Source organism: Oncorhynchus kisutch, linkage group LG22, assembly GCF_002021735.2.
Source record: "Oncorhynchus kisutch isolate 150728-3 linkage group LG22, Okis_V2, whole genome shotgun sequence".
NCBI classification, from domain to species: domain Eukaryota; kingdom Metazoa; phylum Chordata; class Actinopteri; order Salmoniformes; family Salmonidae; genus Oncorhynchus; species Oncorhynchus kisutch.
In genome coordinates this window covers 37,857,772-37,875,599 of record NC_034195.2, presented here as the reverse complement: position 1 = coordinate 37,875,599, position 17,828 = coordinate 37,857,772, and the positions used below count along the sequence as shown (strand labels likewise).

Below are 17,828 nucleotides of genomic sequence, written 5' to 3'. Positions count from 1 at the left end.
CGGTAGTCTTTTGCTGTGACACATCGATGCGTACATGCTGTAGCGGCTTCCGGTTGCAGGAGAAACATTGGAAATGTGTTCTGGTGTTTACACGTTTTCACACAAACAATAAAAATCATGGAAATCCTTGGAGAGGAGTTTGGAGATATGACTCACCAGCAGCTCGCGGCTCCTGTCAATACTATAGAGGTAATTATATTGTTGCATTAGCACAATAGGATGACTGGGCGAACAGATACGCGGGAGTGGTGTGCAGTTTGCACATTGCCACCTGCTATGTGTTGTTTTCATTTTCAATGTAACGTTAGCGGACGCATGTCGTTTTTAGCTAAGTTAGCTAGCTACTTGCCTAGAAACCCGACGTTGAATTGCATTGAGTTCTAAGGCAGAAATCTGCGTTTGAATCAGGAAAGCTCCCTCACGACCTTTACAAGTCAGAATTAAGTGAAAATGCCCGAGATGCCGGTGTTTGGAGGATATATTGGCACGGGTGTTAGGCCCGGGACGATGTCGAGTACCGGCAAACCGTGCCAATATATCCTCCAAACACCGCATTCTCGGGCATTATCACTTTTGTACAACGGGTTACCAACATACAAATAATGATTGACAGATTTAGGTTTAAAAAGTTATTTTGATGAATTTGTGGGTACTATTTCATCCTTTCCACAAGATATAGACACGACACAAATCTAGCATTGCTACCCAAGCCGGCTGGTCGTTCGTGCTAAATGAATAACAGCAAAGTAGCCGTATTTGTTTAAGCTGTTTTCTAGTGACATTTATTTGGATACATCGATAACAATAAGTTAATGAGGCGCTATTTTGTCTGGCATCGAAAATGTGCTCACTCGTCACTGGACACTGTTGTTCAGAGAAGCTAGCCAACAACTCAGTTAACACAATCACTTCAAACTGAACCTGGAAAGACTGCAAACTAGATGCCCTTAGGTTCATTTGACCTTTTTTCAATTGACATTTCTTTGTACAGTCGTGGCCAAAAGTTTTGAGAATGACAAATATTCATTTTCAAAGGTTGCTGCCTCAGTGTCTTTAGATATTTTTGTCAGATGTTACTATGGACTACGGAAGTATAATTACACGCATTTCATAAGTGTCAAATGCTTTTATTGACAATTACATGAAGTTGATGCAAAGAGTCAATATTTGCAGTGTTGACCCTTCTTTTTAAAGACCACTGCAATCTGCTCTGACATGCTATCAATTAACTTCTGGGCCACATCCTGACCTGACCATTCTTGCATAATCAATTCTTGGAGTTTGTCAGAATGTGTGTTTTTGTTTGTCCACCCGCCTCTTGAGGATTGACCACAAGTTCAATGGGATTAAAGTCTGGGGAGTTTCCTGGCCATGGACCCAAAATATCAATGTTTTGTTTCCGAGACACTTAGTTATCACTTATGGCAAGGTGCTCCATCATGCTGGAAAAGGCATTGTTCGTCACTAAACTGTTCCTGGATGGTTGGGAGAAGTTGCTCTCGGAGCATGTGTAGGTACCATTCTTTATTCATGGCTGTGTTCTTGGGCAAAATTGTGAGTGAGCCCACTCCCTTGGCTGAGAAGAAACCCCACACATGAATGGTCTCAGGATGCTTTACTGTTGGCATGACACAGGACTGATGGTAGCGCTCTCCTTGTCTTCTCCGGACAAGCTTTTTTCCGGATGCCCCAAACAATCGGAAAGGGGATTCAGAGAAAATGACTTTACCTCAGTCCTCTGCAGTCCAATCCCTGTACCTTTTGCAGAATATCAGTCTGTCCCTGATGTTTTTCCTGGAGAGAAGTGGCTTCTTTACTGCCCTTCTTGACACCAGGCCATCCTCCAAAAGTCTTCGCCTCACTGTGCGTGCAGATGAACTCACACCTGCCTGCTGCCATACCTGAGCAAGCTCTGTACTGTATCCCGCAGCTGAATCAACTTTATGAAATGGTCCTGGCACTTGCTGGACTTTCTTGGGTGCCCTGAAGCCTTCTTCACAACAATTGAACCGCTCTCCTTGAAGTTCTTGATGATCCGATAAATGGTTGATTTAGGTGCAATATTACTGGCAGCAATATCCTTGCCTGTGAATCCCTGTTTGTGCAAAGTAATGATGACGGCACGTGTTTCCTTGCATATAACCATGGTTGACAGAGGAAGAACAATGATTCCAAGCTCCACCCTACTTTTGAAGCTTCCAGTCTGTTATTCGAACTTTACCTGCATGACAGAGTGATCTCCAGCCTTGTCCTCGTCAACACTCACACCTGTGTTAACGAGAGAATCGCTGACATGATGTCAGCTGGTCCTTTTGTGGCAGGGCTGAAATGTTTTTGGGGGATTCAGTTCATTTGCATGGCAAAGAGGTACTTTGCAATTAATTGCAATTCATCTGATCACTCTTCATAACATTTTGGAGTATATGCAAATTGCCATCATACAAACTGAGGCAGCAGACTTTGAAGATTAATATTAGTGTCATTCTCAACTTTTGGCCACGACTGTATATATCCATAAAAATGCAAAAGGTTAAAATGCTTACACCTTGATAGGGTTAGTGTTACCACACAGCCATATCTCCATGTTACAGCACTCGTTTACGGAAGACAACTAGCTATCTAGAATGCTCTGAACACCTGTGTGTTAGTGTAACCAAAGCTTATGGATATACTGACAAGACACAAAACGGCACATCGCTCTGTCTAGCTTTGGATTGGACACCTCTCATTATTTTAATGCTTTAAAAAAATATATTCGATGAGGGTTGTTGACGTCAACTGCCTATATTCAATGGAGAAAGATGCTATGCTACTAGCCTCATTGCATGAGTATGCATAGCCATCTCGAGACCACTCCGATAGTGTTTTTTTTCTCAAAGCTAAGCTGCGCTGATGTCACATGTCCTATGTATATACATTTTTATTTAAGCTTTATTTAACATGGCAAGTCAGTTAAGAACAAATTCTTATTTACAATGACGGCCGAAGCCGCACAACGCTGGGCCAATTGTGCTCCACCCTGTGGGACTCCCAATCACGGCCGGATTTGATACAGCCTGGATTTGAACCAGGTACTGTAGTGATGCCTCTTGCACTGAGATGCAGTGTCTTAGACCGCTTCGCCACTCGGGGGCCATATAGCAGTACACTTGTAACAACCTAAGCATTACGACATTTCTATTCATTTCAAATAAGCCATTCATTTTTTTTGTTGACCGAATTTGACACTTTCTCATTGACCTCCATAGAAAAACTCCTTGCTTGGTGTGCGGAAAAACAGAGGGAGACATATTTTCTGTAGAGTTGGGCCGCTCTCTTTACCTCTTCCTCCCTGGGGTATCTCAGGAAGTGTAGCAGACGTGTCGTTTTGTCAGATGGAGGCACCCATAGCTGCATGGATCTGTGCAAAACTGAAAGATGAGGGCCAAACGTTTAGAAAGCTGTATAGTAAGAGATGATTATTGACGTTTTAAAACAGTATCGGGATTGTAGTTCACATGAGCCAGGTGAAGCTAATGGCTGAAAACTGTAGGGAGAAGGCAGAATGCCGCCTAGGGAGCCAGCTAGATACCAACTCCTAGCTACATCCTGATGTGTATTATTGTTTCTTTGCTTGGATCTCTTTTTTTTCCATAGGAAAAATGGAAACTATTGCCAGCTTTTTTGAAGGTAAGAGTTTTTGCTATTTCTACTATATAGTGGATATAGCTAATGATAGTGAATTCCACATGCACCCGGATAATTGTCTTTCAATTCATTCTTCACTTTTACTGTCTCTTTGCCATCTCTAGTCCCTCTATTAATGTCTGATATTTCAGGTGAAAGGTCTGGTGAAACAGCACATTGACTCCTTCAACTACTTCATCAATGTGGAGGTAAAGCAACAGTTTCATCACTTGGTGTAACATAAGGATAGAAATATAATGTATAGAATGGCCACATGAAGAAAACATATCAGCAGTTTAGGCTGGGCTGAAACAGAATCTGGGCTTACAGAAGACATTGATATGGTGAATCTCCTTTAAGCCCAGGAAGTAGCCATTCAATTTGTCATTCACCAGCTTTTCAAGATTAATAATATCAAAATATGTTTGTTACTCACAAAATACGGATTTTCGATTAGCAACTATAGTCACTTACTGCGGTCACGGTCGGTATGTACTTCCAAAAAAGGTCTAAATGAAAGGTTACATGCAACTGAAAAAATGCCTCTTCGGCACCTCTGTATGACAGTAAGGTTACACCGCCAATGTAAATTGCTCACGTCCCAAGGATCCCCAATAGCACAAACCTTAGTGCTATGCACATGTTTTAAGTCTTCAACAGCTTGGAGGTGCAGAGGAGGCATTTTTTTCAGCTGCATGTAACTTTGTATTTAGATCTTTTTTGGAAGTACACACTGGCTGTGACTGCAGTAAATTACTATAGTTGCTAATCAAAACTCCATAATTGCTGAGTAACGAACGTATTTTGACATTAAGCTTGAAAAGCTGGTGAATGGCTGCTTCCTGGGCTTAAAGGAGTTTTGCCATATCAGTCTCTTGTAAGGCCAGATTCTGGTTCAAGGCCTACTTCTATATGGCAGTTTATTGTGTAGCTAACCAAGCTATGTCTAAATTTGAGCATTTGTGTGGTTTATTACAGATAAAGAAGATAATGAAAGCAAATGAAAAGATCACAAGTGATGCTGATCCCATGTGGTACCTAAAGTAAGCTGCTGGTCCTACTCCCTATACATGCCATCCAACAACAACAAACATTGGTGGGAATGCGATGTTGCTGGTTCAAAGCCTTCTTAGACCAGCAACTTTTTACTTACAAGGCAGACACGCAACAAGCAGTCAACTATTTTTTTGAAGAATGTGCTTACTTAAAATCCATGGCAAACTACACTATAATTTCTAAAACTAAAATAACACCAACGTCCCATTTCCAGGTACCTCAATATATACGTTGGCATGCCTGATGTTGAAGAGAGCTTCAATGTAACCAGACCAGTGTCTCCACACGAGGTGAATCTAGTCTGTTTCCCCTTCCCTGCAAAAATATCACAAACCATTGCATAATAGTGTCACACAGTTGAATAGTCTCTGTGCTTAACTAGGAGGACATTACAATATATACATATTGGGTCTTCCTCAACCCACAGCTGAATTTTAGCACACTTTGAGATAAAAATGAACATTTGTGAATACTTTAAAGCCGCATTGTTTCCACCAGTGTCGTCTCAGGGACATGACTTACTCTGCACCCATCACAGTGGACATCGAGTACACCCGTGGCAGTCAGAGAATCATCCGCAATGCTCTGCCCATCGGAAGGTACTGCTCTCTCCCTCTCTGCAAACCCTCTCTTTATCACACTACGGGGAAGGTACTAACCAGTTCTTACCTCACTGAAGTTCAGTGCTTTGGTAGTACATGTTTAACTTCCTATAGAATGTGTATTGTTTGCACCACTCTCTCTGAGATTTTCCTACTAACAGTGCATTGAACTATATTCTACCCAGGATGCCCATCATGCTGCGCAGCTCTAACTGTGTCCTCACGGGGAAGACGTCCATGGAGTACTCCAAACTCAACGAGTGCCCTCTGGACCCAGGTAAGCGACACCTAGCTGAACGCCTTTGCATGGGGAGGGGGGAGGGGGGGGGGGGCACACTCTTCTCCTGGAGGGCCACCTGCGGTATGTGAAGACTTGTTCCAGCCCAGCACTGATTCAAGTAATCAACTAGTGACGATTTTCAATTTAGACCACATTAGTCTAACCAGGTGTGTTAGAGCTGGGCTAGATCAAAAACATGCACACATTGGCCTTGTAGGACCAGAATTGCCCATCCCAAGGATGATTGCTGTAGTGCCAAGCATCAGAATGCATAGGTGTGAATTTGTGTCCTTGTCTCTACATCCACAGGGGGCTATTTCATTGTCAAAGGTCAGGAGAAGGTCATTCTGATCCAGGAGCAGCTGTCAAAGAACCGCATCATTGTGGAGCAGGACAGGAAGGGGGCAGTAGGAGCCTCTGTGACCAGGTGATGTCACTCGTATTTAGAATGACTCGACCCGATTGTTAGCCTCCCTACTGCTCCTGTTGGTATTTTCATACTGTTAGGTTCTAATTATTAGAGTAACAACTCGACAGACACTATGAAAGCTTAAACCAAGTTTATTCATCCCAGAGGGTCAAACGGCTGTACAGACGACGACATGTTCACACAAGCACTGATATTTAACCCTTTCTCCTCTGCTGAGTCTCCTCCTACACATCTGAACAGATATCACTAAGGTTGCTAGACAGAACCTTAGTGATATCTGTTCTTCCTCACTTCATCTGACCTGACCTCTACCCCAAAGTGCTCACTCCTCCCCAACTCACGGCTGTCATGGTGACTGGTACGAGACGGTGTCTCTTCTCCCAGAGGATCCCTCCCAAAGGATCCCTGATGGCTTACAATAACATATCCTGACATAATGTAAACATTATACATGACCCTCTCTCCCTCAGTGACATGAATAAGTATATTTCATATTCTCAGAACCCAACAATACCTACTTTCTTTCAGGATTGATGCAGTTTGTGTTCTCATGTATTGCTTACTTGAGTGCTTTATCATTGTAAGACTGTATACTCTGTATCCGCATGTGTTTATCAAACCCTCAGTTCACTAACCACCATTCTCCACTCATGCTTTGTCATGAGGTTACAGTTCCACCCATGAGAAGAAGAGCAGGACCAATATGATCGTTAAGCAGGGACGCTTCTACCTAAGACACAACGCACTGTCAGAGGATGCCCCCATTGCCATTATATTCAAGGTAAGAATTTCAAGTCCACATGGTGGCGCTGTTCGACTACAGAATATGACTACAGTCTCACTACAGAATACAGATAATGCCAGCCTCTGCCATCTCTCTAACCTGTTCAGCGTTGTTGTTCAATGTGTTGGTAGTGGAACCCACTTGTACTACCAATTAAGAACTAATTAGCTGATATGAAATTAGCTAATCTAATATCAAAATCAGTGTTTGGACATTTCAAAAAATATATATATATTTTTTCACCTTTCTTTAACCAGGTAGGCAAGTTGAGAACAAGTTCTCATTTACAATTGCGACCTGGCTAAGATAAAGCAAAGCAGTTCGACACATACAACGACACAGTTACACATGGAGTAAAACAAACATACAGTCAATAATACAGTATAAACAAGTCTTTATACAATGTGAACAAATGAGGTGAGATAAGGGAGGTAAAGGCAAAAAAAAGGCCATGGTGGCAAAGTAAATACAATATAGCAAGTAAAACACTGGAATGGTAGATTTGCAGTGGAAGAATGTGCAAAGTAGAAATAAAAATAATGGGGTGCAAAGGAGCAAAATAAATAAATAAATAAAATAAATACAGTAGGGGGGAGATAGTTGGATGGGCTAAATTATAGATGGGCTATGTACAGGTGCAGTAATCTGTGAGCTGCTCTGACAGTTGGTGCTTAAAGCTAGTGAGGGAGATAAGTGTTTCCAGTTTGAGAGATTTTTGTAGTTCGTTCCAGTCATTGTCAGCAGAGAACTGGAAGGAGAGGCGGCCAAAGGAAGAATTGGTTTTGGGGGTGAGTAGAGAGATATACCTGCTGGAGCGTGTGCTACAGGTAGGAGATGCTATGGTGACCAGTGAGCTGAGATAAGGGGGGACTTTACCTAGCAGGGTCTTGTAGATGACATGGAGCCAGTGGGTTTGGCGACGAGTATGAAGCGAGGGCCAGCCAACGAGAGCGTACAGGTCGCAATGGTGGGTAGTATATGGGGCTTTGGTGACAAAACGGATTGCACTGTGATAGACTGCATCCAATTTGTTGAGTAGGGTATTGGAGGCTACAGTATATTGTAAATGACATCGACAAAGTCGAGGATTGGTAGGATGGTTAGTTTTACAAGAGTATGTTTGGCAGCATGAGTGAAGGATGCTTTGTTGCGAAATAGGAAGCCAATTCTAGATTTAACTTTGGATTGGAGATGTTTGATGTGGGTCTGGAAGGAGAGTTTACAGTCTAACCAGACACCTAGGTATTTGTAGTTGTCCACGTATTCTAAGTCAGAGCCATCCAGAGTAGTGATGTTGGGCAGGTGCAGGCAGCGTTCGGTTGAAGAGCATGCATTTAGTTTTACTTGTATTTAAGAGCAATTGGAGGCCACGGAAGGAGAGTTGTATGGCATTGAAGCTTGCCTGGAGGGTTGTTAACAGTGTCCAAAGAAGGGCCAGAAGTATACAGAATGGTGTCGTCTGCGTGGAGGTGGATCAGAGACTCACCAGCAGCAAGAGCGACATCATTGATGTATACAGAGAAGAGAGTCGGTCCAAGAATTGAACCCTGTGGCAACCCCATAGAGACTGCCAGAGGTCCGGACAGCAGACCCTCCGATTTGACACACTGAACTCTATCAGAGAAGTAGTTGGTGACCCAGGCGAGGCAATCATTTGAGAAACCAAGCCAGATCAATGAATACGGCTGCACAGTAATGTTTCTTATCGAAGGCGGTTAAGATATCGTTTAGGACCTTGAGCGTTGCTGAGGTGCACCCATGACCAGCTCTGAAACCAGATTGCATAGCAGAGAAGGTATGGTGAGATTCGAAATGGTCAGTAATCTGTTTGTTGACTTGGCTTTCAAAGAGCAGGGTAGGATAGATATAGGTCTGTAGCAGTTTGGGTCAAGAGTGTTCCCCCCCCCCCTTTGAAGAGGGGGAAGACCGCAGCTGCTTTCCAATCTTTGGGAATCTCAGACGACACGAGAGGTTGAACAGGCTAGTAATAGGGGTGTCGACAATTTCGGCAGATAATTTTAGAAAGGGTCCAGATTGTCTAGCCCGGCTGATTTGTAGGGGTCCAGATTTTGCAGTTCTTTCAGAACATCAGCTGACTTGGTTTGGGAGAAGGAGAAATGGGGAAGGCTTGGGCGAGTTGCTGTGGGGGTGCAGTGCTGTTGACCGGGGCAGGAGTAGCCAGGTTGAAAGCATGGCCAGCCGTAGAAAAATGCTTATTGAAATTCTCAATTATGGTGGATTTATCAGTGGTGACAGTGTTTCCTATCTTCAGTGCAGTGGGCAGCTGGGAGGAGGTGTTCTTTTTCTCCATGGACTTTACAGTGTCCCAGAACTTTTTTGAGTTAGTGTTGCAGGAAGCAAATTTCTGCTTGAAAAAGCTAGCCTTGGCTTTTCTAACTGCCTGTGTATAATGGTTTCTAGCTTCCCTGAACAGCTGCATATCATGGGGGCTAATGCAGAACCCCATAGGATGTTTTTGTGTTGGTTAAGGGCAGTCAGGTCTGGGGAGAACCAAGGGCTATATCTGTTCCTGGTTCTAAATTTCTTGAATGGGGCATGTTTGTTTAAGATGGTAAGGAAGGCATTAAAAAAAATATCCAGGCATCCTCTACTGACGGGATGAGATCAATATCCTTCCAGGATACCCCGGCCAGGTCGATTAGAAAGGCCTGCTCGCTGAAGTGTTTCAGGGAGCGTTTGACAGTGAAGAGTGGAGGTCGTTTGACCGCTGACCCATTAGGGATGCAGGCAATGAGGCAGTGATCGCTGAGATCTTGGTTGAAGACAGCAGAGGTGTATTTAGAGGGCAAGTTGGTTAGGATGATATCTATGAGGGTGCCTGTGTTTAAGGCTTTGGGGAGGTACCTGGTAGGTTCATTGATAATTTGTGTGAGATTGAGGGCATCAAGCTTGGATTGTAGGATGGCTGGGGTGTTAAGCATGTTCCAGTTTAGGTCGCCTAGCAGCACGAGCTCTGAAGATAGATGGGGGGCAATCAGTTCACATATGGTGTCCAGAGCACAGCTGGGGGCAGAGGGTGGTCTTAGCAGGCGGCAACGGCGACATGCTGCAGCCATTAGCGCTGTAACAATTGCTTCTAATTTGAGTTCAAAATTAGATTTGCTTCATTCAATCAACAGCAGAACACAATTTTACTGAAATGTTTGTGTGATAACATTAGATTTTTATGACCCAACAAGATTATTTGTCACCTGTGCCGAATACAACAGGTGTAGAACTTTATAGTGAAATGCTTACTACAAGCCCTTAACCAACAATTCAGTTCTAAGAAAAATCATAAAGAATACAGAAAATAACAAATAATTAAAGAGCAGCGGTAATAACAATAGTGGAATTGTATACAGGTGGTACCAGTACAGAGTCAATGTGCGGAGGCATGGGGTGTCTGTAATTATGTACATGTAGGTAGAGTTATTAAAGTGGCTATGCATAGATGACAGAGTAGCAGCAGCGTGGGGGGGGGGGCAATGCAAATAGTCTGGGTATCCATTTGATTAGCTGTTCAGGAGTCTTATGGCTTGGGGGTAGAAGCTGTTTAGAAGCCTCTTGGACCAGGACTTGGCGCTCCAGTACCACTTGCCGTGCAGTAGCAGAGTGAACAGTCTATGACTAGGGTGGCTGGAGTCTTTGACCATTTTTAGGGCCTTCCTCTGACACCGCCTGGTATAGAGGTCCTGGATAGCAGGAAGCTTGGCCCTGGTGATGTACGCACTACCCTCTGTAGTGCCTTGCGGTCAGAGGCCGAGCAGTTGCCATACCAGGCAGTGATGCAACTCATCAGGATGCTCTCGATGGTGTCAAACTTTTGAGGCTCTGAGGACCCATGTCAAATCTTTTCAGTCTCCCGAGGGGAATAGTTTTTTTTCGTGCCCTCTTCACAACTGTCTTGGTGTACATGGACCATGACAGTTTGTTGGTGATGTGGACGCCAATGAACTTTAAATCAAATTTATTTATAAAGCCCTTCTTACATCAGCTGATATCTCAAAGTGCTATACAGAACCCCAGCCTAAAACCCGAAACAGCAAGCGATGCACGTGTACAAGAACGGTTGCTCGGAAAAACTCCCTAGAAAGGCCAGAACCTAGGAAGAAACCTAGAGAGGAACCAGGCTATGAGGGGTGGCCAGTCCTCTTCTGGCTGTGCCGGGTGGAGATTATAACAGAACATGGCCAAGATGTTCAAATGTTCATAGATGACCAGCAGGGTCAAATAATAATAATCACAGTGCTTGTCGAGGGTGCAACAGGTCAGCACCTCAGGAGTAAATGTCAGTTGGCTTTTCATAGCCGATCATTCAGCGTATCTCTACTGCTCCTGCTGTCTCTAGAGAGTTGAAAACAGTAGGTCTGGGACAGGTAGCACGTCCGGTGAATAGGTCAGGGTTCCATAGCTGCAGGCAGAACAGTTGAAACTGGAGCAGCAGCACGGCCAGGTGGACTGGGGACAGCAAGGAGTCAGAGAGAGCCTGTCTGTCAAAATACTCCAGATATGACCGACTATATATAACCGACTAACCCTAGCACCCCCCCCGATACTGAAGGCTGTGACAGGGGGGTCGGGAGACACTGTGGCCCCATCCAATGTAACCTCCGGACAGGGCCATAGAGGCAGGATATAACCCCACCCACTTTGCCAAAGCACACCCCCCACACCACTAGAGGAATATCTTCATCCATCAACTTCATCAACCATCCTGAGACAAGGCCAAGTATAGCCCACAAAGATCTCCGCCACGGCACAACCCAAGGGGGGGGAGATCAGACAGGAAGATCACATCAGTGACAGCATGGAAGGGCGCCAGTGACTCAGCCCCTGTTATAGGGTTAGAGGAGAATCCCAGTGAAGAGAGGGGAACCGGCCAGGCAGAAACAGCAAGGCGGTTCGTTGCTCCAGTGCCTTTCCGTTCACCTTCACACTCCTGGGCCAGACTACACTCAATCATAGGACCTACTGAAGAGATGAGTCTTCGATAAAGACTTAAAAGTTGAGACCGAGTCTGCGTCTCTCACACGGGTAGGCAGACCATTCCATAAAAATTGAGGTCTATAGGAGAAAGCACTGCCTCCAGCTGTTTGCTTAGAAATTCTAGGGACAATTAGGAGGTCTGCGTCTTGTGACCATAGCGTACGTGTAGGTATGTACGGCAGGACCGGAAAGATGGGTAGGAGCAAGCCCATGTAATGCTTTGTAGGTTAGCAGTAAAACCTTGAAATCAGCCCTTGCCTTAACAGGAAGCCAGTGTAGAGAGGCTAGCACTGGAGAAATATGATCAATTTTGTTTTGTTCTAGTCAAGATTCTAGCAGCCGTGTTTAGAACTAACTGAAGTTTATTTAGTGCTGTAGCCGGAGAGTAGAGCATTGCAATAGTCTAACCTAGAAGTGACAAAAGCATGGATTAATTTTTCTGCATCATTTTTGGACAGAAAGTTTCAGATTTTTGCGATGTTACGTAGATGGAAAAATGCTGTCCTTGAAACAGTCTTGATATGTTCGTCAAAAGGCAGATCAGGGTCCAGAGTAACGCTGAGGTCCTTCAGTTTTATTTGAGACTACTGTACAACCATCAAGATTAATTGTCAGATTCAACAGAAGATCTCTGTTTCTTGGTACCGAGAACAAGCATCTCTGTTTTGTCCATGTTTAAAAGTAGAACATTTGCAGCCATCCACTTCCTTATGTCTGAAACACAGGCTTCCAGCAAGGGCAATTTTGGGGCTTCACAATGTTTCACTGAAATGTACAGCTAGCTGTGTGTCATCTGCATAGCAGTGAAAGTTAACATTATGTTTCCGAATGACATCACCAAGAGGTAAAATATATATATGTATATGTGTGAAAACAATAGTGGTCCTAAAACGGAACCTTGAGGAACACTGAAATTTACAGTTGATTTGTCAGAGGACAAACCATCTACAGAGACAAACTGATATCTTTCCGACAGATAAGATCTAAACCAGGCCAGAACTTGTCCGTGTAGACCCATTTGGGTTTCCAATCTCTCCAAAAGAATGTGGTGATCGATGGCATCAAAAGCAGCACTAAGGTCTAGGAGCACGAGGACAGATCCAGAGCCTCGGTCTGACGCCATTAAAAGTTCATTTACCACCATCACAAGTGCAGTCTCAGTGCTATGATGGGGTCTACAACCAGACCACATTGTTTTTCTCCAGGAAGGCAGTGAGTTGCTGCGCAACAGCTTTTTCCCAAAAAATTCAGAGGAATGGGAGATTCGATATAGGCCAATAGTTTTTAAAAATAATTTCTGGGTCAAGGTTTGGCTTTTTCAAGAGAGGCTTTATTACTGCCACTTTTAGTGAGTTTGGTACACATCCGGTGGATAGAGAGCCGTTTATTATGTTCAACATAGGAGGGCCAAGCACAGGAAGCAGCTCTTTCAGTCGTTTAGTTGGAATAGGGTACAGTATGCAGATTGATTAAAATAATCATGGCCTCTAAATCTTCATTGTGTCAAGAGATGTAGTACTGAAACACTTGAGTGTCTCCCTTGATCCTAGGTCCTGGCAGAGTTGTGCAGACTCAGGACAACTGAGCTTTGGAGGAATACGCAGATTTAAAGAGGAGTCTGTAATTTGCTTTCTAATGATCATGATCTTTTCCTCAAAGAAGTTCATGAATTTATCGGTGCTGAATTGAAAGCCATCCTCTCTTGGGGAATGCTGCTTTTTAGTTAGCTTTGCGGCCATATCAAAGATACAAATACAGCCCCGTCGATGAGAATGGGGGCGTGCTCGCTGGGTCCTCCTTTTCCTGTAGTCCACAATCATCTCCTTTGTCTTGATTGCGTTGAGGGAGAGGTTGTTGTCCTTGCACCACACGGTCAGGTCTCTGACCTCCCTATAGGCTGTCTCATTGTTGTCTGTGATCAGGCCTACCACTGTTGTCATCAGCAAACTTAATGATAGTGTTGGAGTCTTGTCTGTCTGTTCAGTGATGAGTGAACAGGGACTACAGGAGGGGACTGAGCACACACACCTGAGGGGCCCTCGTGTTGAGGATCAGCGTGGCAGATGTTTTGTTACCTACCCATACCACCTGGGGGCGGCCCGTCAGGAAGTCCAGGACCCAGTTGCAGAGGGAGGTGTTTAGTCCCAGGGTCCTTAGCTTCTTGATCAGCTTTGAGGGCACTATGGTGTTGAATGCTGAGCTGGAGTCAATGAATTGCATTCTGACATAGGTGTTCCTTTTGTCCAGATGGGAAAGGGCAGTGTGGAGTGCAATAGAGATTGCATCAGATCTCTTTGGTGCAGTATGCACATTGGGGTGGGTCTAGGGTTTCTGGGATAATGGTGTTGATGTGAGTCTTTCAAAGCATTTCATGGCTACAACTGTGAGTGCTTTGGGTCAGTAGTCATTTAGGCAGGTTACCTTAGTGTTCTTGGGCACAGGGCCTATGGTGGTCTGCTTGAAACCTGTTGGTATTACAAACTCCGACAAGCTGCATTGTGGGCCAGCCAGCCCCAATCGCACAGCTCCTCATTAGCATAAACAGAAATCAGAGAACCTTGTGACTTCTGCCTCATCTCTTTGCTTGTCTGTACTTGTCCCTTTATCTCCTCCATCTTCCAGCCACTCCTCTTTTCTTCTCCCATCCTCTTTGTTAAATCCTTTATACCTCTTTCTTTTCCACTTCATCATTCTTTCATTTGTACCTCTCCACCATATGCCCTCCTTCAAATTCCCCCACCCCTCCATACTTCCCTGATACCTCTGTCATCCACCTCAATCCTCGCCCTTAAACCTCCACCTCCTCATATACTGCCCTCATTCCTTCCCTCCCACATTTCATCTCCTTTATATCAAACCCTCTAATAATAGAATGTCCTCCTGTACCTCAACCCCCTCTATCCTCCTCACACAGGCTATGGGTGTGGAGAGTGACCAGGAGATAGTGCAGATGATTGGGACAGAGGAGCACGTCATGGCTAACTTCTCCCCCAGCCTGGAAGAGTGCCAGAAAGCCCAGATCTTCACTGAGATACAGGTACATGATTCCCTCTCTTCCTTCTCTGGAACCTGCTTCAGTCTGGTGAACCTATGTCAGTGGTTTCTAAATCACACTGGCCTGGGAGGAACAGGTGATATATGTAACTTAAGTTGTTAGTTTGGGCATCACAACATGCTAACTCAACAAAACTTTAAATCTATCCCTTTTTCAAGTTACTTGGAGATGATTTTGGAAGGAATGTTATTATTTGTATTGTTATTATTTATATGTTGTTATTTGGGGTACATTGACAAAGTTAAGTTGGTGACAGTGGTTAGGTAAATAAACCTAAAGCATGGATTACAGTCTCTCCTTTGTCCTGTTCTTTCAAAGCAAGGAAAAGTAATTTTGTGATTTGAGTGAACTCTGGCAACCAGTGAATGCATGGCTTTACTAGGCCTTTTCCCCTGACCATTTGACCTGATTATATTGTCTAAGGAATAGGACTTGACTGTTTCAAATACCCAGATTTTAACAGCTCTCAATAGAATGTGTTGATGTCTTGAGTTTGGGACACAGCCTTTGTAATGCCTAGCAATTAAAGAATATTCCACCTCAAGTCATTACTTAATAGGCCAACATGTCCTCTTTGACATGTGTTGTTGAATGCAGTGGACCAATTTGTCTGAAATTAACCCCCTTGTCTAGCAGGAGGAACCAGCAATGCATTGATGCGGGCCATATTAGCATCCTAGCAATGTCCTTTGGACTAGATTTGAATGCATGTTTTTCATGTCTTTTCAGTGTTATTATACCTCTGATGCGCGATACGTCAAGCTAAGCCTCAGTAGACCTATAAAATAGATATTAGCCCAGGGGTGGGAACCTGTTGGCGAGAGAGTCACATTGAAACTTTGAAATTCAACAGAGAGCCATGCACATTTTACCCATGTTTTTACACATGAACATAAACTGTGATTCTGTTCTGAGTGACTGCCTTTGCCATTATGGTAGCAGGATGGCATGCCTCTTCACTGATGTCCTCAGTAGCCAATAGTTATAGCCTGCAGGGTGGTCTGGAGGATGCGCTCAGTCTCACAGACCTCTGACCTTCTCTCTAGAGCATGACACAGAAGATCACTGACACAGGTGTGATAGTTGTGTGGGAGCATAAGGGCTGGCTCGTATCCGGTTGTGGCTTTTTGTGATTCACTTGACCCGTTACAACTCTGATCCCTCAGTGTTAATTTGGGTCATTTTCTTCTCGACACAATGAACGTGCATGTCGCACATTTTTCATCACTTTGGAATTACGTCTCCAGTTATTTTTAAGTTTGTCTCTTTGATCTGAGAGAGGTTTTTATTAATGGTGTGCAGTTAAAGATGTTGTATTCTCATCCCTCTGTGTTCCCTAGGCTCTGAAATACATTGGGAATAAGGTGCGGAGACAGCGCATGTGGGGAGGGCCTAAGAAGACCAAGATGGAGGAGGCCAGAGAGCTGTTGGCTTCCCTCATCCTCACTCATGTACCTGTAAGTGCTGTCAGATTGACCACACCAAAAAAATGCTTTATACACACCTCTCTGGCCCGGGATTTACTATGGAAAGATCAGTAGTATCAGGTGTTGATAGGATTAAAGCACTATGCTCGCCATACCATAAGATTATTTAGTTTTGTCACCTGTACCCTTATCTAGTCTTTTTATTAATATGGCTATGAGTGGACACATTTGTAAGGTACACACTTGTGTTAACATGATTCAGTGACTTTACTACCAGGGTTGGGGTCAATTCAGGAAGTGAACTAAAGTTTAAATTCCAGTTTTCCTCAATTCTCTGAGAAGAAACTACAATTTCAGTTTACTCCCTGAATTGACATAGAAATGGGATCGACTCAAACCCTGTTTTCTATTCCACCTCCAGGTGAAGGAGTTTAACTTCCGGGCCAAGTGTATCTACCTAGCGGTGATGGTGCGCAGGGTGATCCTAGCCCAAGGAGAGAACAAGGTGGATGACCGAGACTACTATGGCAACAAGCGCCTGGAGTTGGCTGGACAGGTGAATGAATTTGTCTCGGTCTCCTCTACTGTAGCTCCATCTGAAGCACCAGTGTCTGTTGCTCTCTATCTTAATATAACCTCTGTCCTCCTGACATAATCAAAAGTACGCTAAATAGAACTCCTGTGACCCTCTGTTTTTAGTTTACACCCTCCGTTAGTGGTGTCCAGCACATTGTCTGTGCGAACAGTCCTATGGTGACTTACTCTATCACATCGGGAGGCGCAGAGTTACCTGAGTACATTTGCCTGTGCAGACTTCCTTTACCACATTTGCCTGTGCAGACTTCCTTTACCACATTTGCCTGCACAGCCTTCCTCCAGCACAGTGGCCTACAGTATGCAGCTCCACAGTAAGCAGAGCCTTCTCTGGGTCTGTCTACACAGTAGGACTCCCTCACGTTGCTCTGTCATTAAATGAAAGATGAGTTGCAGCATTTATTACTAATGGATTAAAGGGTAGGTTGTGTGACTGTTGTACAGGCCCAGCAGCGTGAGCCTCTTTTGCGTACGATGATGCTAGTTTCTTTGTATAGAACTATGCACCTTTAGATTTATTTTTTACATACAAACTTTGTCTCCGAACTCTGAATCAAATAGCCTTTCTGTCACTGATAGAAAGTTTATTTTGATTTGCTATGTTTTACAATTATCAAGTCTCATTCGTAGCCTGATTTTTAGATGTGTCCATGTAAACAGGATTATTAGGGAATCCTTTCTTCTTGCAAAGCATGTAAAAGTCTTACTCAAACTATTATTAATCTGAGTATTCATAATAATCATATTATTGTGTGCATATAACCGTACTGTGTCCAGAGTCTCTTCATCCCACAGAGGTTTTAATCCTTTCTTCCTCCCCAGTCAAAACAATTCTCTATATGCAGTGCTTCGTACTTCTCTGAGAACTGATCCCAGGCCTGTGCTAATCGATACGGACTCTAATCCAGTCTCCCCGTGCCCTGATCTTTCACCTGTCTGTCACCC

At 44.0% G+C, this 17,828-nt stretch overlaps 1 protein-coding gene across 2 annotated transcripts in view; it reads left to right on the top strand.

The window, feature by feature from the left end:
• Positions 1 to 5: 5 nt before the first annotated feature.
• The window catches only part of LOC109867084 (polymerase (RNA) III (DNA directed) polypeptide B), a 53,487-nt gene continuing 35,664 nt past the window's right edge, over positions 6 to 17,828 (top strand). Inside the window, exons 1-12 of one of the 2 annotated variants that reach the window (XM_031801752.1) lie at positions 6 to 189; positions 3,637 to 3,669; positions 3,819 to 3,875; positions 4,645 to 4,709; positions 4,937 to 5,012; positions 5,221 to 5,321; positions 5,510 to 5,601; positions 5,914 to 6,031; positions 6,707 to 6,815; positions 14,722 to 14,844; positions 16,203 to 16,319; positions 16,711 to 16,845. In XM_031801752.1, coding sequence (XP_031657612.1) covers positions 118 to 189; positions 3,637 to 3,669; positions 3,819 to 3,875; positions 4,645 to 4,709; positions 4,937 to 5,012; positions 5,221 to 5,321; positions 5,510 to 5,601; positions 5,914 to 6,031; positions 6,707 to 6,815; positions 14,722 to 14,844; positions 16,203 to 16,319; positions 16,711 to 16,845 — 1,098 coding nt within the window. In that variant the 5' untranslated portion in view covers positions 6 to 117. The remainder of the gene's footprint in view (positions 190 to 3,636; positions 3,670 to 3,818; positions 3,876 to 4,644; positions 4,710 to 4,936; positions 5,013 to 5,220; positions 5,322 to 5,509; positions 5,602 to 5,913; positions 6,032 to 6,706; positions 6,816 to 14,721; positions 14,845 to 16,202; positions 16,320 to 16,710; positions 16,846 to 17,828) is intronic. The other variant, XM_020456000.2, reaches the window with a different exon arrangement.